The 26,633-nt window shown below is 45.2% G+C and overlaps 1 protein-coding gene across 1 annotated transcript in view; it reads right to left on the bottom strand.

Annotated features, from left to right (window-relative positions):
* The window catches only part of MYO3A (myosin IIIA), a 236,852-nt gene that overhangs the window by 123,927 nt on the left and 86,292 nt on the right, over positions 1-26,633 (bottom strand). The window contains exons 6-11 of the mRNA XM_066584921.1: positions 24,299-24,375; positions 20,711-20,856; positions 18,666-18,731; positions 8,504-8,659; positions 4,717-4,816; positions 1,624-1,740 (exon numbers count right to left, since the gene is read on the bottom strand). Of these exons, the coding sequence (XP_066441018.1) occupies positions 1,624-1,740; positions 4,717-4,816; positions 8,504-8,659; positions 18,666-18,731; positions 20,711-20,856; positions 24,299-24,375 (662 nt within the window). The remainder of the gene's footprint in view (positions 1-1,623; positions 1,741-4,716; positions 4,817-8,503; positions 8,660-18,665; positions 18,732-20,710; positions 20,857-24,298; positions 24,376-26,633) is intronic.

Here is a 26,633-nt window from a genome sequence, read left to right as displayed (position 1 = left end):
ATATGCAGATCCTATCACTATATACAGATCCTATCACTATATACAGATCCTATCACTATACACAGATCCTATCACTATATACAGATCCTATCACTATATACAGATCCTATCACTATATGCAGATCCTATCACTATATACAGATCCTATCACTATATACAGATCCTATCACTATATGCAGATCCTATCACTACATGCAGATCCTATCACTATATACAGATCCTATCACTATATACAGATCCTATCACTATATGCAGATCCTATCACTATATGCAGATCCTATCAGAATATACAGATCCTATCACTATATACAGATCCTATCACTATATACAGATCCTATCACTATACGCAGATCCTATCACTATATGCAGATCCTATCACTATATGCAGATCCTATCACTATATACAGATCCTATCACTATACGCAGATCCTATCACTATATGCAGATCCTATCACTATACGCAGATCCTATCACTATACACAGATCCTATCACTATATACAGATCCTATCACTATATACAGATCCTATCACTATATGCAGATCCTATCACTATATACAGATCCTATCACTACATGCAGATCCTATCACTATATGCAGATCCTATCACTACATGCAGATCCTATCACTATATGCAGATCCTACCACTATATACAGATCCTATCACTATATACAGATCCTATCACAATATACAGATCCTATCACTATATACAGATCCTATCAGAATATACAGATCCTATCACTATATGCAGATCCTATCACTATATGCAGATCCTATCACTATATACAGATCCTATCACTATATGCAGATCCTATCACTATATACAGATCCTATCACTATATGCAGACCCTATCACTATATACAGATCATATCACTATATACAGATCCTATCACTATATACAGATCCTATCACTATATGCAGATCCTATCACTATATACAGATCCTATCACTATATGCAGACCCTATCACTACTGTATATACAGATCCTATCACTATATGCAGATCCTACCACTATATACAGATCATATCACTATACACAGATCCTATCACTATATGCATATCTTATCACTATACGCAGATCGTTTCACTATACGCAGATCCTATCACTATATGCAGATCCTATCACTATATGCAGATCCTATCACTATATGCAGATCCTATCACTATATACAGATCCTATCACTATATACAGATCCTATCACTATATACAGATCCTATCACTATATGCAGATCCTATCACAATATACAGATCCTATCACTATATACAGATCCTATCAGAATATACAGATCCTATCACTATATACAGATCCTATCAGAATATAGAGATCCTATCACTACATGCAGATCCTATCACTATACGCAGATCCTATCACTATATACAGATCCTATCACTATACGCAGATCGTTTCACTATATACAGATCCTATCACTATATACAGATCCTATCACTATATACAGATCCTATCACTATATACAGATCCTATCACTACATGCAGATCCTATCACTGTTCAAAAACGTTACTATGTGTAACAAATGAATACTGTATTTTATTACTTTCTTATTACACCCCCGGCTATGATGAAGCGGCCCTTCCATACAGTTACATCTGTACAATGATCAGACCTGTGATGAATAGAGATCCAGACTGCGGAAAGGATTAACAGCAATAAGAATGTCCCCCACAGAGGTGTATATCTGATCCCGGTTGTAACGTTTTTGAAGCTGGTCGGTCACAGTATTCTGTAATGAGCCAAGAAGAACAGCGTGTAAATGACAACTTATACTATTTCAGCAGTACAGAAAGAAGATAGCTAGAATATGTCATCCTAAATTATACCAGCCGTCAGTCCACCATCAGGGCTGACGGTTTTGCTCCTGCTTTTTATTCCTATTTGCTGTAGGGAATTGCTCTCTAAGGTATCTTTGACCTCCTGTGAGGCTTGTCTCCAGGGCTACTACTCAAGTCTGTTCTGACCCATCCATCTTACATTGGGCTGATACATTAGCTCTATTTTCTTTTGGATATTGTATCCAGGCCTCTGCTGGTTACCTTTAGTGTCACTAGGCTGTGGTGCCGGTTAAGCATATATTAAGTCGTGGGTATCTCTTCTTTTTTTGACTTGGGTTAAGGAGTGTGGTTGACTCTAACTATTTTTAGTATCTGGGTTCCTGATTAATTTGTTGTACCCAGGAAACGAGTCGGACCAGGATTAGTATTGAGATCCAAACAGAACCAGGGATAGTACTGGAATCAATAGAACTATTATGCATGATACGTAGGGGGCAGGTTGTTACTCTAGTTTATAGGAGTTGCTGGCCTAGGTTATCCCTCTGGGGGTTGCCCACTCTGACCTCACAACTCCTCTATCTATAGAGGTCCGGGCATGCTTGTGGCTCCATAGAGAGGCATCTGCTGATTCCCCTAAGCTTCTGGGTGTGTCTCTCTGTCTTTTTTATTTTGGGTATCTTTCTTGACAAGTACGGTAAAGCGGGCACACCCATAGAACATTTTGGGGTGTCCCTCGTACTTAAGTACCTTTTTCCATCACTACGGATACTCACCTTTGTCTGTTAGTCTTCAATAGCCCTATTTCAAAAGTTCATCAATAAAATTGAGTTTTAAAGGGGTTGTCTATTTCTGTGAAGGGTTTGGTAAAATTATATTAGACCTCTCAGCCACAGTGAATTCTACTTATATGTCATCCTAAATGCAAATCGGTCAAGATTGAAGACACTGGTTAACAAGATTTGTTTCTTATACTAACTTAAGTGTATTATGTTATTATATTTTTCTTGCTGATTACTCCATAAAGGTTGTGGCCTTTTTTTTCTAGATTTTAGATATGTTTTTTTTTGGTTTGATATCTTTATTATGAACATGGGAAAAGAGGGGGGAGGGGGTTACACTTTTATTTTTTATACTAATGCCTTTTTATACTTAATTTATTTCATTCGTCCCATAGAGGGCTTGAACTTGCAGTCACTCGATTCCTTATACCATATACTGCAATACTTCAGCATTGCAATATATGGTATTTCTTCCAGCATTCTATTAGGACAGGTCAGAGGCAAGTCATAATAGGCAGAATTATATGGCAGACATGAGGGCCTTTAGAAAGCCCTGGGCTGTCATGACAACTGAATGGCACCTCACATTCTCATCACGGGGGAAGTGGGGCTGGACATTTGGGACTTCTAACTCCAATTAGGGCATTTAAAGGGTTAAAAGCCACAATTAGCGTGAGTGCAGAATGAGATATATATACCCCTGATGATGCCAGAGTTCTGGTGAAACTAGTTGGGGGAGCCGGTCTCTTAGCACAGAGCCTCATGTAGTCTATCCTGCAAAAGCTCATCTCAGACTCTGTTTATCTGGCTGTATTTCTCACACATGCTGGCAGTTCATGCAGGGATCGAATCACTTGCCATATCTTTAGCACATAGCAGTGTACTGCTGCATCGTAGCACGCACCAGCTGCAGCAAGTGTTATAGGCATGACCCTGATATTTGCACATAATCAGCAAGGCAGGATATGGTTTCTTTTGGTTTTGTCCATTGTACTACATTCACTCACACTACGTTGAGACTCTGATCTTTTTAATTCATTGCTGCGCTAATATATTTTATTACAGATCAATAAAAGTTACTTTTTAAGGGGACCCAACTGAGGATTTGAGCTTATGGCAAAAGCTGTGGTGGGAATGGTTACAATTTAACCCTGGTGGGCCCTTGAGCCCCCAGAAGCAGCTGCAGGTAATTCTCTCCTACATACAGAGTGAACTACACGTGGCCCCCTGATCGTGCACACATGTTTACACCTAGTAACATCCTATAACTTAATCACCAAAATGAGAATTCTTGACTATTAACAGTTGGAAGTGGGCATCAACTGACAATGGGCAACATGGAAGGGCAGAGAAGCCATACAGGGAGCAGCAGCGTTTGCTATATGTTTACAGACCTACCAAAGGAAAGCCAAACTTCACCAGCCAGAAATGCAAGCTTGTGTCTCTGCTGGAGGTAAAAGTGCAAAGTCTTCAGGAGAGAACAGCTACATTGTAACTCATTAAGGAAGATGAGGATTTCCTTGACAGCAGAAGTAACTCTTCAGAATGCTGAAGGAAAAGACATGTCCAGCAACCTGCAGAAGCCGAGGAATCGAAGCATACGACCCACAGAAGCCGGAGAATCAGGAGTCAGCCAGAAGAATCCATACTGCTCGGGAACCGGTACCAGGCTCTTGTGGAGGAGAACAATGAAGGGGTACAGCAAGAAATGACTTTGTCCACAGAGAACAGTCTAGTAAGCACTCCGAAACCTCTTGGTTGGAGAAAAAGAAGTGCTGTTGTGAAGAAGAGTGCTGGTTGTGGGGGATTCCCTATTGAGAGGAACAGAGGCCGCTGTCTGCAGACATGACACCTCACGAAAGATGTGCTGTCGCCCAGGTGCGACTATTATTAAGTGCTCTCTCACACCTGCATTTCTCTCCTGCGTGCCGCTGGCACATCTCCGCATGGGAGCACTCAGCAGTACACAATGCATTGCATACTTGCTGCGCCCCAACAATCCCCATACACTATTTTGGCGTGTATGAGAGCCTAGTACTTTAAAAACATCCATGTGAGAGAGCCCGAAGAGAAGTAACAAATTATGCATTCTCTGTAAATACAACGTGGAACATATTCATTATACTCATACAGTGCAGCGTACAATACCTCATCCAGGATCTCTAGGCTGGCCAAGTCATCCACATCATTCTGGTTGGAGGTCATGGACTCTCTGAAGATGCCTTTCTTGGTATGAATCCTCTCGTGCCTAAAGACCAAAAGCCCAAATATTATTGTCAGCAACAAAAGGGTTTTCAAAGGACAAGAGATTCTCAGTAATCGCTGCATGAATCAGTAGGAGTTCAGACTACAAGCGTTGGGATCTTTACATCCCCAATGTCAGCTGCGCTCAGTGTGAAATAAACGGAAGACTTCTGCTTCGGATGTGCGGTGAGCAGGGGCGTAGCTAGAGGCTCATGGGCCCGGGTGCAAAAGTTTAAGTTGGGGCCCCCTTCCAGACCCGTCCACCCACCACTCCTTTTCACAGCTACTCCTTGGATATCACTTTTAGCTACATTACTGTTTTTTTTTATGACCCATCAATGGATCATTAGTAATCAGGGGTTTTAGATTTTTAAAACATCCAGAACACAAGCCTCAAGGCACGCTTTGCTTCCCCAAGAAAGAAAAAAATAATGATATATACACATACATAATACAGGCACACATACATTGGGGACAGCATGAGCTAACTTTTATAACATGTTAGGGCTCATGTCCACGACCAGGTTTTCACCACGTATTATGCACACGTGGTAATCCCAGCATGCTCTCTTTCTCTGCGTACCACGTAACGTGAGCCCTGTACACTTGTATGATACGCTGCCCATACACATTACATTGTTTCCATACGCATTGTCACTCTAACCAGAGTGGGGAATTAAAAAAAGAATCCCCCTGTGCATGTGCAGTGCTACACAAAGCCATATGTGGTCCCTGCCGGCAGCGTGCATGGCTGGGAAATGTGTGACATGCTGGTGGTCTCCCACAGTGTAGTACGCTTATGGCTGTGGCATTGAGCCCCTAGTCACCAACACAGCGGCTCAGTTCTAGCATACCTCTAATAGTGAAGTCAGGTGCCGGCTCGCAGAACCCCCCTCACTCACCCCCACTCCCCATCACACAGAACCCCCCTCACTCACCCCCACTCCCCATCACACAGAACCCCCCTCGTCCCCCTCACTCCCCATCACACAGAACACCCCTCGTTCCCCCCACTCCCCATCACACACAGAACACCCCTCGCCCCCCCCTCCCCATCACACAGAACACCCCTCGTTTCCCCCACTCACCATCACACACAGAACACCCCTCACTCCCCCCCCCTCCCCCCTCTTAATCATACCGAGGATGTTCCCTCTCACTGACTGCACTTACTTTCACTATGGTCTCTGCGCAGGCAGGCAGCCTCTCCTGCACATCGGCGCTTCCTCCCAGGACCTCCGCTCAGACTCCTCCCCTCTGATGATCTCTGTGCTGGAGAACCAGATGGGGGAGGGGTCTGAGCGGAGGTCCTGGGAGGAAGCGCCGATGTGCCCGGAGAGGCTGCCTGTCTGCCTGCGCAGAGACCATAGTGAAAGTAAGTGCAGTCAGTCAGTGCCGCCTGACTGACTGCAAAGTAAGCCCCGTGGGCCCCCAGGGGTTCAGGGGCCGGGTCGCAACCGCACCCCCAGCACCCCCTATATGTACGCCAGTGGCGGTGAGGTCCTGTACAGACAGGATTACACTGAGAGGTGACACCTATACATACATAACACAGGATCCACCATTCACAATAGTCACAGCTCACCTCCTCCCCTCCCTGTACAGACAGGATTACACTGAGAGGAGACACCTATATATAGATAACACAGGATCCACCATTCACAATAGTCACAGCTCCCCTCCTCCCCTCCCTGTACAGGCAGGATTACACTGAGAGAGGACACTTATATATAGATAACACAGGAGCCACCATTCACAATAGTCACAGATCACCTCCTCCCCTCCCTGTACAGGCAGGATTACACTGAGAGGTAACACCTATATAAAGATAACATAGGATCCACCATTCACAATAGGTCAAATCTCACCCTCTCTTCTTCTTGCACATACAGCATGCCCACAACACTCCCCATAGAAGTTAATGGGTGTCCTCCTGTCCATTTTGTCTATAGACAATGAGACTGCTGTTAATCAAATGTCGACATAGTGTTAAAGGGATTTTATGCCCTTTTTTAACTGATGACCTATTCCCTCGAAAGAACAAAGCTGCAGGGACTACAGATAAAGAGACTGCTACAAAGGATTCACAGTGTCCTGCAGCTCTGCAAGTCAAGGTCCCCCCAACAGATGTCCAAAGACCCGTCGCTTGCATTATGATACTGAACATGCTGAGCATATGTAAGTGAGGTAGGACCTCAGGAAAAGGCCTGACGTCTGCACAAGGGTAGTAACCTAAACGCAGGCTGGCCAAATAAAATACCCGAGCTCAAGCCAACACCAGAGGAACACATACTCATCGCCAGTTGTGGACAAGTTATTAGACAACACTTGCATTACTTTTGCACTGCGTGAGGGCGACCGCCATTGTTGGGTCGAAACTTTCAGTGGTAGTACCAAATGTGAATTTTGTTGCAGATCTTTGTGCTGTATGACAGATGGTAAGCATCCCCCACTCACGGTAGAGTTGAAGGGGTTTTGTCATTAAAAAAAAATATATATCTAAATTTACCTATTCCTTCCCTGTCAGTCTCCTTATCACATCTTCTCCTGGTTGAGCTTCTCCACTGCCCAAGATCAGCTCACTGCTGGCTGGGTCCAGCTTGTTATGAAGGCTGCTTATCACAAACTCCTTCCTGCTGGGTCAGTGAAGGTCACATCCCTGTGCGCATATTAGCACTTTCTGCTTAGCTTAAGCAGCGCTGCTGATTAGAGCCACCTGATTGGCTTTTCGGCACCACGTGACTACACAGCATGCACGCGGATTGCCTTCAGCAGCCGTGCACTACACACTACACTTAAGCAGCATGGGGTTAGGGTTTAGGGTTAGGTGTAGGGTTAGTTTTAGGGTTTAGGGTTAGGTTTAGGGTTGGGGTTAGGGTTTAAGGTTAGGTTTAGGTAACCCTAACCCTAAACCTAACCCTAAACCTAACCCAGTGCTGCTTAAGTGTAGTGTTTAGTGCACGTCTGCTTAACTGTAGTGTGTAGTGCACACGGCTGCTGAAGGCAATGCGCGTGCACGCTGTGTAGTCACGTGGTGCCGAAGAGCCAATCAGGTGGCTCTAATCAGCAGCGCTGCTTAAGAAAGTGCTAATATGCTCCCTGTGCTGTAGCTTCACTGCCTAGGAAGGAATTGTAATCTATTTCAGAGACAGCTCGCATGAGCAATCTCTGAAGAAGATAGGCAGTCCCCCTTCTGGCCTCACAGGAAGGAGCAGAATCAGGCAGCTGGAGCTAAAGTGAGCCCCCCCCCCCCCAACTGCAGGAGACAGGAGAAGATTAAGGAGGTGAATCTGGTAAGTAGACTGATGGGGGAGGAATAGATAAGTATAGCATTTTTCTTTTTTAATGACAGAACCCCTTTAAGCAGACTCTTAGTGAGTCCTTTACGTTGTCTACCGTTTCTCAATAACCGCATATTACTTATCTATCACCAACAGCTTCTCCGGCGACTTCATCTCCAAGTTTATATGTTAAAATAAAAAATATATACTTTTGTAGCCCCAGTGACCCTGATTTCTGTGTCGCCTGCCCCTACTGTGACATAATTTAGAAAGAAAAATGAGTTCTAATGAAACTCCTTTTAGAGCAGCATGTGATGGGTAATCCGACTGAGGGGCCACCGTTTCTTGTGCGCCGTATTTACGGAGTAATCAATGATAGCCCAGCTACTAAACAGGAATGCGCTGTTTACCTCTTCTTCTCCATTATCCCCATTTGCTGGTGGATATCTATGAATTCCATTAGCTGCTTTTGAAGTGCAACTTCATTATGTCTAATTTGCCTAATAAATGCATGTTCCAAAAGATCAGAGACCATGGGACGCTTTTCAAAATCCTTGGTAAGGCACCTGAAAATGCAAGAAGATGAAATGTGAAATATCGCATTTTACATAAAAGACGTATTGAAAAATAATAAATACTGTAAGGTGCAGAAGACTGACAGCTTTAGAGAAGAATGTTGGTATTTGCTTAAAGGGACACTCCAGACCGAGCTGTTATACTGTGTTATACCTAGTGCGTGACCTAAAGGGGCGGAGCATGAGACAAAACTAATACTATGATTATATCAGCAGCCAGTTATGGTAACAGCTTTCATATGCAGTTAATATCTGAATAAAATTGCACAACTGTTTATACTATCCACATAAAAATGAAAGGTTCTTAGCATATATTTTGATCAAAGCATGTGGGCCCATCTGCCACATTCAGGCAAACTTTATCGGATAGCTACCTATTTCTAAAAGACACCTTTATTTAGACAAAAAGCCTCCATTTAAACTCAGGGAAAAGGGATACTTGGCTATAATTAAGGTTCAAAAGTATCCAGCCTTAATGTAGGTGACCTGCCTGCAGAAGCTGTCAGTCGCCAGCAGACAGACGATGAGTGAGGAAGTGTAGGTGAACGCCTTCTGATTTTCTTTCTTGACAAAATGGAAGAAAAACCTGATCAACGCAATAAATTTTGCGTAAAGCTTGGTAATTTCCAAGTGGGAATGGTTTGCAAGATTCAAAAGCCTCCATGGACAAAGCAATGGGCACCACACAGATAAAGGAGTGGTACAACTGCTTCAAAAATGGGGTATATTACTGGAGAGTGAAGCACGTTCTTGGAGGCCCTCAACATCCAAAAATGAGATAATCATTGACCAAGTGAGGACCCTGATGATGCAGGATCGTCGAATCACGATCAGAGAACTTGCAGACGAGGTGAGCACCAGCGTTGAATCCGTTCATTCCATTTTAAATGAGGATTTGGGCTTCAAGAGAATCTCAGCGAAGTTTTTGCCAAAGCTGCTAACGACTAAGCAGAAGCATTTCTGGAGATCACACAGGACATGCTACAGACTGTGAACAGTGATTCCAAATTCCTCACCACAGTGATCTCTGGTGATGAGTCCTGGGTTTATTGGTACGACCCAGAAACCAAGTTGTATTCATCGCAATGAAAGCATCCAACATCCCTGAGGCCAAAAAAAAGCAAGGCAGGTTCACAGCAATGTCAAAAGTCATGCTGACCGTCTTCTTTGACTCTAGTGGCGTGGTTCTTCATGAGTACGCACCATATGGCACAACCATCACCAAGGAGTACTACCAAGAGGTTCTGCGCCACCTTCGTAATGCTGTGAGATGCAAACAGCTGGGCCTGTGGGCAGCAGGCAATGCACCTGCCCATTCTTCACATTTGATATAGTCTCCAGGCCAAACTCACCTGTGCTTCATCAGGCTCCCTACTCTCCCGGAGGCTCCGTGTGGCTTCTGGCTTTTCCCCAAGCTGAAAATGCCCCTGAGAGGAACCAGATTTCAGTCCAGAGAAGACATGATGCAGAATGTGACAGACCAGCTACACGCCACCTCAAGAGGCACTGGCAAAAGTGTTGGAAGAGGTGTGTGGCTGCCCAAGGGGGCTGAAGGAGATTAATGGAAGATTGTTGTATCTGAATACAAATATTTTTTATGAATAAAGGTTGGATACTTTTTGAACACAGCTTGTATATTTTCACTGAAGCACTTGGGAGAGATGAATAAATGGAAAAGCTGGAAACCTGGCTATATATAAGTGAGGGCAATTACTCCCCCACCAATGCAATGCATACAAAAAACGAAAGTCAACATGTACAGCAAGTAAATATAATGTGAAAGTTCACATAAGCCAAGGCTGCAGTAATTACAGTAACAGAAACACATGCCTCATGCGTGGCGGATGGGCCCACATGCTCTGCTCAAAATATGTGCTAAGAACCTTCCTTTTAAAGGCTGGCTTTCCACGGCCGTGACGGGCTCCGCCGCGGAGCCCGTCCCAGAGATCCCAATACTTACCTCCGGATACGGCGTCCTCCATCCCGCATGACACTTCGGCGCTCATGCGCAATATAGCGCGTGACGCGCCGGCCGCGTCATATGACACGCCCACAGCATCACATGACGTGTCGGCCGCGTCATATGATGCGGCTGACGGTGGGCGGGGAAGTGGTTTCACGCTATCTTCCGCTGTGCTACAGCGGAAGATAGCGTGACGGACGGCTTCCATTGACTGCCGCGGGTGAGGTCAGGTGATTTCACGGTGCGGAATTCCGCAATGGAATTCCGCACCGTGAGCACTGAGCTATTAGGTTCAATAGAACCTAATAGCTGCGGGCAATGCGGCGGATTTTCGCCGCGTATTACGCGGCGGAAATCCGTCCGTGGGAAGGAGCCCTAATGCAGTTAGTATAAGCAACAGTTGTGCAATTTTATTCAATGTATATGAGTGCTGAGGCGTGTGCTTCTGTTACTCTAAGGCTGGGTTCTCACAGGGCGGATTCTCGGCGGAAATCCTGTGGTTTGGCCACAGCAAAAAAACACGAGATTTCCGCCGGGAGAACCGCTGCTGCAAAACCCGCGGCGGCTTTGAAGTGGCCCGGCCGCTCGCTCTACCGCTGCGGCCGGCGCTCCCATAGAGGAGAGCGCGGCCGCAGTGAAAAAAAAAAATTATGGACATGCTGCGGTCGGCAAATCCGCGCCGCAGCGGCGGCTTCTGTGCCGACTTAGCCGCAGCGGATTTGCCGTCCCGTGTGGACGAAATTTCGGAGAAATCTCGTCCACATGGCTGGCTAATCCCGGGATTAGTGGCCGCATGCGGATTTGCCGCGGCGAAATTCCACACGGCAAATCCGCCCCGTGTGAACCCAGCCTAACTGTCACAGCACTGTGAGAGCCTGAAAACCTATCGGTGGATAGACTTTGTGGAGGAAGGCTTCTGGAGGAACTGTGTAAAGCGAGAGAGGAGGTTCGGGGGTTGCTTAACTTCTGCCCAGTCAGACATTATCAAAAGTATTTTTAATTGCAAAACCTTTACATGAGACATGTCTTGTATTCCTGGTATGCCTTTTTACTGATGTCGAATTTCTTGGCCTACAAGAAGATGTATACTTTGGTTGACACTTACAGAAATGTTCGCCTTTAGCTTATCTCTAACTTGGTTCAAAACTCCAATGTCTCATGAAACCAATCCAATACAGTATAGCAACAGACTAACAAAACCCGTAACCGACCGCAATTCACACCGCAACCACTGGGTAACCCCATACAGTCTCCTATAGTAAAGCCCCTCGTGATAGAGCATCGCAAAGTAATGTTGTTTTGAAAAGTTGATCATCACATCTCAAAATGTTTTGGGCCAAACGGAGAGGTAAGAAAGATAGCGATTGCAAGATAACAATGGGTTATCATGGGTCTTGGGAGCCTGACAAAGGTCTCCATGTCTGCCATGTAACTCAGCCCATTAGACCCCGCCTCCAGCAGAGTGTAATAGGCTCAGGTCATAGGCTTAGTAGAAGGCACTACATAAGTAATGCGGTGTACTATCCTGGCGATCCAACAATCCTATCTTCAAATTCCTTTGAAGAACTAAAAAACAGCAACAAACAAAGTTCAATAAAGCTTAATTTAAAGGAAAAACAACCAGTTTAATAAATACAGATTATTCCCCACAAATTCCTCCTAAATAGATAAAATACAAAAATAAAATAAAAAAGTAGCGCATGAAAGGTATTGTTTGTACTGGCCAAACCAATGAAAGCACTTCATGTATCTTGCAGAGTGAACGGTGTCAAAATACTTTAAAAAAGAATTGTTATTTTTCTGTTGTTCGCCTCCCAAGAAACGTGATACAAGAGAATCTAAAAGGCAGATGTCCCTCAGAATGGTACCAATATAAACTGCAACTGTGCCACATAAAACAAGCCTCACAGAGCTCCGCTCCGGGAGAAGAAAAGCGTTATGGATCTTAGAATGTGGCGACACAGATTCAATTGTTTTTCCTTAAAAATATGGTTTATTGTGAAGAGTAGTAAAAACAAGCCCTCATACGGTTATGTGACAAGTTACGGCTCTTGCATTGCGACAATGAAAATCACTTGGTCCTTAAGGGAAAAAAATAGGTAAATCGCTAAGGGGTTAATTAGGTGTTGTTTTAAACAAACAGCCAACAATGGCTGCAGGACTTTATTACAGGGTTTGGTGATGAGATTCCGGCTTATACCGCTGCCTGGTCCATGCAGTCAGGAAGGAACCCAAGACAATATTACTTATCACTGAGGCCCTACTCACAAATAGTAATAAAGGGGGACCTCCAGGGGCGTAACAATAGGGGATGCAGGGGATGCGGTTGCACCCGGGCCCAGGAGCCCATAAGGCCCCATAAGGCCTCTCTTCCCCATATAGGGAGCCGAGTACTATGAGTAAAGCATTATAGTTGGGGGCCCTGTTACAAGTTTTGCATCGGGGCCCGGGAGCTTCAAGTTACGCCTCTGGGGACCCCAGTCAGTATGTATGCAGCAAAAGTAGGTGTGTGTCTACAATACAGTCATGGCTTGGAAATTTGTATCAATGCAATAAATGTGCAGATACTGAAGGTGACCCGCAAAAACCCGTAGAGGAGGCGGCCTTTTAGATGATACAATCCTCGACTATTGCTCAACAAGTGCCAAACAACAGAGCATGTCGATTGGCAGTCATTAATGCCATTCACGTATGACAGAGGATCGGGCGTGTGGGGCGAATGTTCATCCCCAGCTATCATTGGGCGGCTGCACATCTACCTGTTTGTATGGCAAGCTTTTGCTTCTTCATCGGCTGATCGTTTGCACTTTTACACATCCTGGTAATCGGGGAAAACTGACATTTGGGTAAACATTTGTGCCCAATTGTTGAGCTGTGTAAATGAGTACTCAAATAGTGTAATGCAGCAACCAAATAATAGCGCACTACGCTGTTTTGGTAGGACCCATTCACTTTGATGGAAGTTGTCCGAGTTATAGATTAGGTAAAAGCCCTTCTGCATGCAGCAAAATAACATAGTTATATACCAGAATCCTAGAATGGTAGAGTTGGAAGGGACCTCCAGGGTCATCGGGTCCAACCCACTGCTCAGTGCAGGATCACTAAATCATCCCAGGCAGATGTCTGTCCAGCCTTTGTTTGAACACTTCCATTGAAGGAGAACTCCCCACCTCCTGTGCCAACCTGTTCCACTCATTGATCCCCCTCACTGTCTAATATCTAATCTGTGTCTCCTCCCTTTCGGTTTCATCCCATTGCTTCTAGTCTTTCCTTGTACAGATGAGAATAGGGCTGATCCCTCTGCACTGTGAGAGCCCTTCAGATATTTGTAGACCGCTATTAAGTCTCCTCTCAGCCTTCTCTTCTGCTAAACATTCCCAGATCCTTTAACCGTTCCTCATAGGACATGATTTGCAGACCGCTCACCATCTTGGTAACTCTTCTCTGAACTTGCTCCACTTTGTTGGTCTTTATTAAATCGGGGTGTACAGTACTAGATACAGTATTCCAGATGTATTCCATATACTTACCTCTCCCCGCTTCCGGTGCGTCTGGTGCCGCTGCTGCGGGTCTCCCCTTTGCCGTCATGTTTGCTGATCGTTGAGCTCTGCTATCGGAAGATCCCCCGTAAACTGGGCGGGACTGTAACCTGTACACAAACACAGGCACAGCGGACGGGACTCCAGCGGGGGGATGCAGTGGGAGGGGGTGAGTATATCACTATTTGTTATTTTATTGAATACAGAAGGGCTTTTACCCATGACCTATAACTTGAACAACCCCTTTAAAAGAAATAGCACAAGGCTGCATAACAGGTGGTGGTAGGGAAGCAAGCTGCAGAAGTGTTACCATGAGGCCGGTCAGGGACCCTGGGTGTCAGTGACGCGGTTCGCCACGGCGTCCTAGGATGACGTTGCACCCTCATTTGGGTCGGCGAGTGGCGGCGCTGTGCTCCTGTGTGCGTGCATGGCATGTGGAACGCGCGGCCGTGCACGCGCGTGTGCCTGCTGTGAGAGGCGCGTGCTCTATCTCTGTGAGTTATAGTGGCTGGCTGGGAGCTCCAGTCAGCCGGCTTGATTGGTCTCCGCCCAAGGGGCGGAGACTCCTGAATGTAGTCTGGCAGCTGCTGATAGCAGTTGCCAGTTATTGGTTCCGTTCCCTGTGTGTCTGACCTCGGTCCGGCTCCAGTGGAAGTTACCTTGTCCTGATCCAGCTCTGCCTGTGTTCTGTGGTTTTCTTTCCTGTTGGTTATTCCATCAGCCTAGCCTGCCGGTACTAGTGAGTAGTCACCTGCATAGGTACGGTGGTTCCTCCCTGTCCTGCCACTAGGCAGTGTAGGGTCAGAGTTGGCGGCCTGGACGTGTCCACTTTCAGGGCTATCTCCTGGAAGGGACATTGGCATGGGTGAGAGTCAGGGAGCCCTGCACCATGCGTACCTGTACACCCCACTAGTACTGTAACAAGACGTTTCTCACTAGGAAGTGCTAAGATGGGAATAGCCCTTTAACATTAAAGGGGATGTCGTGTTACCGGACAGCATTGCTCCTATACCACCAACTGTGCTTAAGTAACAAAAGTAGCAAAACTTACCCTTCACCTTCCGTGGTGATCCAGTGATGTAGCCGCACCATCCTCACACTGTTTGATGTGGAGATTGTCACGGAGAGAGAGGGGGGCAATACCTATCGATCCCGCCTTTGTCCCCGACTACTCATGGATCGACTTTTTTGAGCACACTTGCCACTACCAACCATCATGGCAGAGCCTCAATCGATCAGTCTAGCGAGATTGCAAGCTTGGAGTCATTAGAATAAAAGCTGATTTGTATCCAGATTTCCCGGGTTTCTGCAAGCATGCAAAGCGAAAGCTCAAATCACCGCCTGGTCTGGTCTAAGGCACTCCAGCGCTCTAGAATGCCGCACACAATACACACACTGCCACCACCAGCTATTAAGGGAAACTGGGACCCAGACTGATCCGTCCAGGGAAGGTCAGACAATGGCTGTCTCTAAATGTGAATATCAGCCGGCAGGGGGAACTAAGAAGCCTCTATAACTGCATTTCAACTATTCAAGGCCACCATGGGATTATACAGGGGTTAAAAATCTAGATGCCGAATATAGGTCTAAGGCCGGACACACAGAACAACATGGCTGACAGCCTAACAGTCTCTATATCACAGAGATGATGTCACAGGTAGTCACCTGACGTCATCAGAGGCTGCAGCGCCACTGCCCAATCTCCTAGTATCAGCGCTCACATCCCGGGTGATGCTGCTGCCTCTGATTGGCTACAGCAGTGAAGTAACTTCCGCTGACATCATCTTCCACAACAAACACTAGGAGGCAGCGTTGGATCCCGGAGGAAGATGAAGGATAAGTTCTGTTCTTTTTGTTATTTTAACACAGTTTGTGGTATAGGGGCAATGTGGTCCGATAACAGGGTAACCCCATTAACCCCTTCACTCCCAAGCCATTTTTCCTTTTTTTATTGCCATTTTTTTAATCTCTGCCTTCCAAGAGCTTTAACTTTTTTTCTATTCTCTCATCAACATAGCCTTATGAGGTCTTGTTTTTTTAGTGGTCAAGTTGTACTTTTTAATGATATCGTTAAATCTACCAGATAATGTAATATATTAAACAGCTTTTAAGAGTGTTTGCGTGAGCTGAAATAGGTTTTGTCTTTATGTTGTTCATTGATCGGTAAAAATGTCATGTTGACTCTATTTTCCGTTAGGCACAATTACGGCGATTCAAAGTTAAAGGGGTGTTTCCAGTTATATTTTTTTTTAGTAAAAGTCTGTTCTGCATACATTAAAACCACAAACTCACCTCTCCCTGTTCCCGCGCCACAACTCGGTGTTCCGCTACTCTGTTTATTTACAGGCTGCAGTCCTCAGTTTATGGGACCTCACAGGTGCTGCAGCCAATGACAGAGCTCAGCAATTGGACACTAAGTAGCTCTGTTATTGGCTGCAGCACCTGTGAGGTCCTATAAACGGGTGGGAAAGCCTATAAACGTGACATGAAAGAGAAGACCCGTAGAGGCGGCGCAGGATACACCAGTAGCGGGGAGAGGTGGTATAAGATGGTTTGTTATTTCCCTGCATGCAAGACAGACCTTTACTAAAAAAAACATATAACTCGGAACACCCCTTTAATATTGTTTTTATTAAAGGGAACTTGTTATGACCTTTGAGCCCCATAAACTAAGTATGGGGCTCAAAGGTCAGGAAACAGGAAGTCTGGGGAGCTCTGTTTTTAATCACTGGGTGACCTGTTCCTGTGCTTTGTCCCCCCAAAGTCAGTGTGTGTCTCTTCAGTCTGCTCTGTGCGCACGTTCTACCATAGAGATAAATGTGAGAGCGCACTTAGAGACCAGACTGAAAAGAGTCACACTGCTGGCGCACATGGACTTCGGCGGTTCACAGTGTAGAAACGGGGAACCCGCTGAGTACAAAACAGCATTCCCAGGACTCCCTGTTCTCTCACTTTGAGCCCTGTAACCTAGTTTTTTGTACTTTCAATGTGCCTTAGTAGGTGATGACAAGACTTGGAGTTTCCAAGTCTCCCTCTGTCAGTGCCGCTCTCTCTGTCTCTGTAAGTCTAGAGATTGTTCAGGTGCGCTCGTCCATAAATTGAGAAAGAATTGTCAATTATCAAAATGTGCTTTAGGGCAAGCAGAGCCTTTATCCGGCTCTGCTCCAGCTGCCATGACAACAAAACAGCATCCTATGATCACTAGTAAGAAAACCCCTCCCTCTGTCTAACCACTCAGATGCCACAGTCAGCATTAACAGCGGCATCTAAGGGTTTGAATGTCTGGGATCAGAATTTATCTTTATGTGCTGTGACCAGGAATTGTATGGTACTGTGAAAGTATATTCATACATATATATAAATTTGGGTGCCTTCCGGGTAATTACTGGCAAAACATGATTATTACTAGTAGTGCTCAGGTCATGGGTTGAATTGGTAAAGCAGCATTTGCACCATAGGCAGGGTATAATAGAAGTACTAGAATGGCAGACCTGGAACCCTTTACCAGACCTTCAATTGCCATGACAACAAAGCAAAACCCCATGGCCACATCACATATGGGCAATCAGGGGTCAGAGGGAACCCCTCCCTCTTTCAAACCAATTAGATGCTGCGGTCAGCATTGACCATGGCATCTAAGGTTTTACACAGCTTGAAGTGGAGGTATGTGCAATCTCAATTGCTACAGGAGGAGTAGGCCAAGACCCTTTTATACTTCTATTCTACCATTATGATGGGAATATACATGAAATCTTGGGAAGAGGTTAAGATTCATGGTGGTCACAAGCCTTGGTTGCCAGAATATATGGGGGCAAACCTAAACAGTTCCTGTATGCTGCACGGCTGTACAGGTTGATGAGGGAATGAAGCAGGAGACTCACGTTATCATTAAATAGATATAGACATTGATGCAAATGAACTGTTAATATAATAAACTACTAATAACAAACTCTTGTTTTTGGGTAGAAGAACTAACTTTAACGTCTTTACCCAGCCATCGGGTGCAGTCCAAGATCACTCTTTCTGTTTACCGGGTGTTAGAAGTATCTGGGTCAGTGGAACGGTCTCTTATTGCAATACCTAGTAGTCTGCAGCCGCAGAATATCTAACCAACATTGTCGGGCTCTGGAGAAGGGGAGGAGATGAGGAGAAGCCTTTCTGGAACATCTTAAGAAAGCCTGGACTTGGTCCAACAATGTCTGTATGCTTGAGGAGCTCACACCAATAAGGCCGTTTTTGTACACCACAGTCTTCTCTCACACCAAGGAGTATCCCGTGCTTCTCACTGCACAGCATAGCTGCACAGATGCCCCCACTTCCTGTCTCTTCCCTTTCAGAGTCGCTATCCTCGTCTCTGCCCTTCTTAAAGTCACAGTTTCAAACTTCACACAACTAACGTAAACAATAAAGTAAATGGTATGATCCCCCCTTATCAGTAGCAGCAGTACTGTACAGTGGGGATACAATATATATACTACATGTTATCACTACTCACTTGTTAATAAAGTCATTAAACTCTGGGGACCACAGTTCTGGCTGACGTAAAGTTGGAGGCGGATTTCTGTAACAAAAATGCTACCATTATTACAATTAGGGTTATATCGTAAATGCTCTATGACATGTATGAAGGTTCATCTGCACAATAAAAATGCATCATTTACGTTCCGCATCATCCGCCAACCATCTAATATGTACCGGAGTGGCCCAGCAGCGTCTGTGGACATTATGTGAGCAACAAGATGGATGGATAGAATAAAAAACATCAACCATTCAGCGAGAAGCCTTAAAGAGGTATACTGGTCTATTTTATCTGATGACGATCACCAGTTGTTGATGTACGCGGTTGGGGGGGGGGGGCACCGCTCAAGATCCCCATCCATCAGCTGATCATCTGTAAGTGCCAGATGTCGTCATCAGTGGTCACAGGAGGAAGTAGGAGCACCACTTCACTTCCATTGAAGTCAATGGGGGCGCCATGCTACTATTGCACTTCCTGTTCAGGACAGGACATGATGTCATGACCATGGTTCTGAGCAGGAAGTGGAATAGTAGGGCAGCATTTTCACTTATTTCAAAGCAAATGAGTTTGACGCTCCCACTTCTTCCTCTGACCACTGATGTCCGGCCCGCTGCAATGATAACAGGCAGGGCAATCAACTGAAGGACATTGATCCCGAGCGGCAAGCCCCATCCATCAACTAGTGTGGCCTACACAGGGGATAGATCATTAGTCAAGAAGCCTGGAATACCCCATTAAGGTCCTAACAGAAGACATGATATTTGGTCTGCAGATGTCAGATTTGTTTTCAACGTCTTTTAAGAATTCAAAAAGTCTTGATAAATTTAGTAGTAATTATAATTGGAAGAACAAAAATAATTGATAGAAAAACCTTCAACTTGTGATTTTCTACTAAGAACAACAATACCAAATTAAAGGGGTTATCCAGGATTAGAAAAATGTGGCTGCTTTGTATTACACTTGGTCTGTGGGTTGTGTCCGGTTCCTATTCCTTCGATGGACCTGAGCTGCAATACATTGGACCCACTACTGAGAGCACTTTTACTATTAGGGCCACTATTACTATTAGGGCCACTACTGGGGGTTCTGTTACTATTAGGGCCACTACTGGGAGTACTATTACTATTAAGGGCACTACTGGGGGCACTATTACTATTAGGGCCACTACTGGGAGTACTATGACTATTAAGGGCACTACTGGGGGTACTATTACTATTAGGGCCACTACTAAGAGAAACTATTACTATTAGAGCCACTACTGGGGGCACTATTACTATTAGGGCCACTACTGGGAGTACTATTACTATTAGGGCCACTACTCGGGGTACTATTACTATTAGGGCCACTACTAGGAGTACTATTAGTATTAGGGCCACTTCTAAGAGCACTTTTACTATTAGGGCCACTACTGGGGGTACTATTACTATTAGGGCCACTACTGGGGGTACTATTAGCACTGGGGCCATTATGAGGAGCACAATTACTAGTTATGGTCACTAGAATAACAGAGATAAAAACATACTTTATGATAAGCCACTCCCCAAACCCCCCCCCCCTTTACTTTGGCTAGTATTTTTTGGTGACAACTACCCTGTTTCTCTGAAAATAAGACATACCCTGAAATAAGACATAGCATTTTCCGGAAGTTTTGAGGATGCAAAATGATTTTTCAGGCTTTTTGAGGATGCTTAAAATATAAGCCCTACTCCAAAATTACACCCTGCTAACAGTTAATTTAAAAAGTCAGTTTAAATAGTGTCCAGGAAGCTATACATGTAAAAAAGTTAAACCTTTTTGAACAAAAATTAATATAAGACACTGTCTTATTTTCGGGGAAACGCGGTAACAGTGTTCTGCCTGTACATGGTGCTGGTACTGTCTCTTTGCTGTCTTTTGAACCCTTCCATCCCTCAGCAGCCGCTCCGCTACATACAACCTGGTCTATAGGTTCTACTTGGAGTTTTCCTTTAAAGTTCGCATCAAACTCTGACATTAATGGCTCATAATTAGCAGTGCGGTACCTCGGTATTTTAAACAGGGCTCTCATTGGATGCAGGTCGGCCAGCGGAGGGTCCCCGTCTCCGAGCTCGATGGCTGTAATACCTAAAGACCAGACGTCACATCTCGCGTCATATGTCGTATCCACTTGCTGTTCACACGCGATGACCTATCAGAACAAAGAAATCCGACTGTGTTCACGGGGCGTACAATGTAACTGTAATTCTGAAAATACAGACGGGGCCACCATTGTGGATTAGGAACAGACATGATCTGTCCAGCAGTAGGACGTCCGCGCTACCCCACAGTGACCAATCAGAGCTCAGAATGATGTGCTAAACTAAAGGCTGTGCTGTGATTGGTTGTTAGAGGCAACAAAGACGCGGACTGCTGGACAGTTTTGATTAATGAGTGCGGTAATCTATGAATCAAAGGTAACGTGGGGCAGTTATTTATTTAAGGGGTATTCTGGTGATTCAGAGTGATTGTTATTTGCTTCATAAGGCGATAATAAGTAATTTTGTAATATAATATTATAACTTGTTCTACAGAGCGGCAGAGATACGGCTCTACTTATGGTCTCCATTGGTATCCAATGGTTACGTCCTGTAGGCTCCACTGTTTTACCGGTCAGGCATGCTCAGTGCCTTCACACAGTTGTGAATGGCCATCCATCAGTAACTGGCAGTGGGGCATTCTGGGAGATGTAGTTTTTGCACTTCCCAATGGCCATTTTAAATAACAATGTGCAAATCTGAAGCTGGTTGGACCACAGCGATGGCGCAGGGCGGCAATAAAAGGCACTGGAGCGCAGTGTGATGATTTAGATGGTTGTTTGGAATAATGGCAATAAGTGGAAATGCTAGGGAAAGTTTTGAAAATTTTGCCCAATCTTCAGAAAAGCCCTTTTATTTCAGGGACTCATATCAGGGTACTATTTGAGGCTCCTAGATCCCCAAGGGGATGTGGTTTTTCAGTACATCTTTTTAACCACTCAATGGCCACCCAATGTGTATTTTCAGCAGGCAGCCCTGATTGTTTTTCCATCTCAGCAAGTTATTCCCTATCCACAGGACAGAGAGTAAGCTGGCAATCTATGGGGGTCGGACCACTAGAATCCCCACTGATCCAAAGAAAATCTCCCATGTGGGTGCCATCATGCCATTCAATTCAGTTGAACCTGCAGAGATAAGTGAGTTCAAGTGCTCAGCAATCTCTGGTGGTCCTATTAAAATGAATGGGACCACTGGAGATTGCCAAGCATTTGAACTCTGCTATAACTGAGAGTTCCCATTGAAGTGAATGGCGCATTGGCACACATATGCAGTCACCTACCATCAACATTTTGGGACCTGCTGGGATGATTTCTTTAAATGCAGTGGAGGTCCCAGGGATCAGGCCTCCACTGATCGGCAAGTTATCCCCTATTCTTTAGAGGGGTATTCCCATCTAAAATTTTCATGGTATATCCACAGATAGAAACACCCATTTAAACCTGTGTACACTGTCCTACCAAAAGTAATTGGACCCCTGAGCCTTGATTTCCATATGTTAATACTTAGTGGGACCTCTTTGGTCCTAATGACATTGGATGCTCTCTATGACATACTTTCTTCTGATGTCTGATGCATTTCAGCTGGTATTTCCCTCAATTCATCCTGCAAATGCCTGGAGAGTTCTTTCAAAGAAGATGGACGCTGTTTATATTTCCCGACCTGAGGTTCCAGTTCGTCCCATTGATGTTCAGTAGGTTCAGGTGGGACTCTGTACAGGCCGGTCCAATCATAGAACATCCATATCCTCAAACCAGTGTAAAGCAGCGTTGTATGTGTAACAAGCCACGTTGTTTGGTTGGAAGTATGGCCACATTGTTAGCAACACATAATTGACAAGCAAGTACACCTCCGTGTTCATGGTTCTTGCCACTACAACCAATAGACTGAGACCATGCCATGTAAAACACCCCAGACCACAATGGAGCTTTTGCCACACCCCGGTACAGTAGTGTGATCCGTCATGATATAGAAGGTTCTTCCATATCCCCACTGTCCAATGATGATGCTTCTTGCACCATTGTAGATGGCTGATGCACTTGTGATGGACGGCTTGTGTGCATTACTTAAAAATATCCAATAGCCTGTAATCCCGTCACAAACTATGGCTGACACCTCCAAGGGTCGGCATCTTATGTAGCATGGTGTAGGAGACATGACGCGGTAATAAGACTCGATCCATTCTACTTATAGAGGGGTCCAAAAACTTTTGGGAGGATAGTGTAATTGCACACTTATATTGTGGTTTAGTCTTGGCTGACTAGCTCTCAGAGACTGCCGAGACAGAAGCAGTTTTCATGCCGCCTGTCTTTTCTTTTTGCTTTCTGCAGCAATATCGGCCCCCGCGGACAGGAAGCTTCTTGTAGTCGCTGCAGATTAGATGGTGGTGCTGACATGTTCTGACCAGCTGACAGGAAGGGGTCAGCGATTCATGCTGCTTGTGCCAAATTCTGACCTACCATCAGCCACAGAGACGTGGATCCATGTCCGACCAGGAGATGTTTTTCTTCTGGCTAGGGATACCATTTTTGTTTATTTTACCCCCTGGAGTCTCATTTTTCTGTTTCTCTTAGACACAATGGTGCTGGAACTTGTTGTCTGCTGTCATAGCCCATCCGTGATAAGGAACGGCGAGTTGTGCGTTCAGACACATTAGGTGGAGCAGCTGGAGTGTCATATTTGGCTGCTTCTGACTGTGCAGTGTCTGTCGGTCAGAATGATTCTTGACATCCTCCTCTATCTCCTTTCGATGACAAGTTGTTTTCGTCTACAGTTATCTGCTGATGCTGTATGTTGGTCCTTGATCACTATGAAAGTATTAAGATGACCTCTGTGTTACATTTGTTATTTAAGAGTTAATATTTAGTCTCACTGAGCTGTTCTTGAAGCTAGTAGTATGTTTGGTCATTGTGTCCACATTCTTTCAGTGGGATGGTGTGGGCAACCAGTCGCATAATTATTCATTAAACGTTGTCATGATTTCCTAAGTTCAGGAAAGTGATCCACCGTGATAGGCCACTATACTCTCTTTGTCTTCTCGCACTATAAGCAAAGGTAAGACTGGGCTGATCTCTTCAGAAAGAGCACAGTGGTGTCTTTTGTTCTTTCTCCGATGATCATTGTTAATTAATTTGAAAACATGAGAGAACTCAGATCCCGGTAGCCTTATTACCAAATCTAAATTTAAATGGTTACTCCAACAATCACTTGTCAATCCTCTGTATACTCTCCACACCGTTACATAAGAAAATCCCACGCGATTGGCATTGAAATCCTGACCAAGCTAGTCTAGGTGATCAGATTACTGCATTTTCCCATCTAATATGGATTCACACTGAAGCTGATCCACGGAAAACTTGTCACGTGATTTTATGCCGCCCGCCGGGGTCACGGGGAGGATTTCTATACAGGGAAGCGCCAATCCTGAGAGGTCCGGGGGGAGGGGGGGCAATAAAGGGGCCATTCAGTGTATATTACAACTATTAACACAATAGTACTTTATTATAGTTAATGGGAATCAAATCAATTAAATCACTTTATAAAAAAATTATAACCAACCTCTGGGGCCATCCAGAAAGGAGTCCCCACCGATGTGTTCCTATAGAGACGAGTGTTAGTTAGCTGCGCTGATACACCTGCAAAATTTGTAGGACATTAATATTCATTATGAGAATATTTCCTTGCTAAGAACCTAATTATTACATAGCATCCCCTTATTACAGTCCTGGGTGTAATAATAATCTTTATTTATATAGTACTAACATATCCCGCAGCGCTTACAAAACAGTAGGGGTGAGGGGCTCCAACGAGCTTACATACTACAGATAATGGGGGGATACAGAAAGTAAAGGGGCTGGAGATGTGCCCAGTATGGCGGGCTGGAGATGTGCCCAGTATGGCGGGGCTGGAGATGTGCATGGTGTGGCGGGCTGGAGATGTGCCCAGTATGGCGGGGCTGGAGATGTGCATGGTGTGGCGGGCTGGAGATGTGCCCAGTATGGCGGGGCTGGAGATGGGCATGGTGTGGCGGGCTGGAGAGTGAGGGATGCTATACAAATAGACAATGGTCACATTGAGCCATATAGTGGTTGGATCCGTATGACTGCTGGGGCAGTTGATGATGGCTAGCAGGGATTGCAGTCAGTAAGTCAGGGAGCATGTTATCAGGCGGAGTACAGAGGGGTTTGGTTTAGGGGATACAGTATGCTTCCCTGAAGAGGTGCATTTTTAAAGAACACCTGAAGTTTGTTGTATCAGGGATTCCCCTGTTAATTTGGGGTAGCACGTTCCAGAGGACTGGTGCTGCTCTGGAGAAGTTTTGGAGACGGGAATGAGAGGTTCAAATTAAATGGGCTCGTAATCTGATTTCGTTAGCAGAGCGGAGAGCCCGGTCTTGGTGGTGGGTTGAGATGAGGGAAGCAATGTAGGGAGGTGCCGTGCATAGGAGACTGTTATGGATAAAGGTAGTGAGTTTAAATTGTATTCTGTGTTTGACGGGCAGCCAGTGCAGTGACCGGCACAGGGCAGAGGCGTCCGAGTAGCGGCTGGACAGGAAGATGAGCCTGGCTGTCGTATTCAGGATGGATTGGAGAGGGTAGAGTCTGGTGCAGGGGGGCCGATCAGCAACGAGTTGCAATAATTGAGCCGAAAGTGGATGAGGGCAACAGTGAGTATTTTTAGCGTTACTATGGTGAGAAAGTGGCGGATCATTGCAATGTTCTTGAGGTGCAGCTTACATGTCCTGGCAAGAGATTGGATTTAGGGGGGAAAGGAGAGATCGAGGTCGAATATAACCCTAAAGAAGCGGGTGTGCTGGGAGTTATGGTGCCACACACTGAGATGGAGACCCCAACAGCAGGGAAAGAGGAGAGGAAGTGGCCAAGGACTGAGCCCTGGGAGACCCCAACAGCATGGGGAAAGGGAGAGGTGTGTGCCGAGGACCGAACCCTGGGAGACCCCAACAGCAGGAAAAGAGAGGAGGGGGCCAAGGGCCGAGCCCTGGGAGACCCCAAAAGCAAGGTGAAGGGGAGAGGAGGGGACCGAGGACCGAGCCCTGGGGGACCCCAAAGCAAGGGGAAGAGGTGGGGAAGTAGAGCCAGCAAAGGAGACACTGAATGAGTGGTCAGATAGGTTGCAGGAGAACTAGGACAGAGCAGTGTCCTTTAGGCCGATAGAGGGAAGCATACTGAGGAGGAGTTTGTGGTCAACAGTGTCAAATGCTGCAGAGAGATGAAGGAGGATCAGTAGGGAGTAGTCACCTCTCGATTTAGCCATCACTATAATGGAGAGATCTCTGTGTTATGATATATATATATATATATATATATATATATATATATATATATATATATATATATGGCAGAGCTCTAGATATGCACTAGAGATGAGCGAACCAAACTTCGGGCAGTTCGTTTCTACTGAAGTAGAAGTTGAAAGAATGGTGGTGCCTCTGGAGGTGAATGGATGTAGCTCCAGGGTTAGTACTGTAGCCTTGCAGTGTTGGGCTCCTAGATTCAAGGGCAACATCTGAGTGGAATTAGAACAATGCAGATGTTGTCCTTAGTCAGATTTGAACCTGTGACCCCAACCTGGCAAAGCAACAATGCTAACTAGTGGGAAAAGTGGGGAAGAAGAGGAAGAGGAGAAATCACTGAGCTACATTCGTTGAAGAGGCACCACCACGCTCTTATACAGTGTTTAGTACTTGCCTTAGGGTTTACTTTTTTTTACTTCTGGTTCAATTCAAAATAATTCAGACCAAACTTTTTGAAGAAATTCAGCGAATTAAGCAAGTCGAGCATTTGAAAAGCTTATCCCTAGTATTGACCCCTGACACATTTATACATATGTATTAGGGCTTTATTTTATCTAAGTATACATTATAGAATAAACA

The sequence above is a fragment of the Eleutherodactylus coqui genome, chromosome 12, assembly GCF_035609145.1.
Source record: "Eleutherodactylus coqui strain aEleCoq1 chromosome 12, aEleCoq1.hap1, whole genome shotgun sequence".
Classification (NCBI taxonomy): domain Eukaryota; kingdom Metazoa; phylum Chordata; class Amphibia; order Anura; family Eleutherodactylidae; genus Eleutherodactylus; species Eleutherodactylus coqui.
Note: the sequence above shows the minus strand (reverse complement) of the source record. Positions and strands in the feature narration are given on the sequence as shown.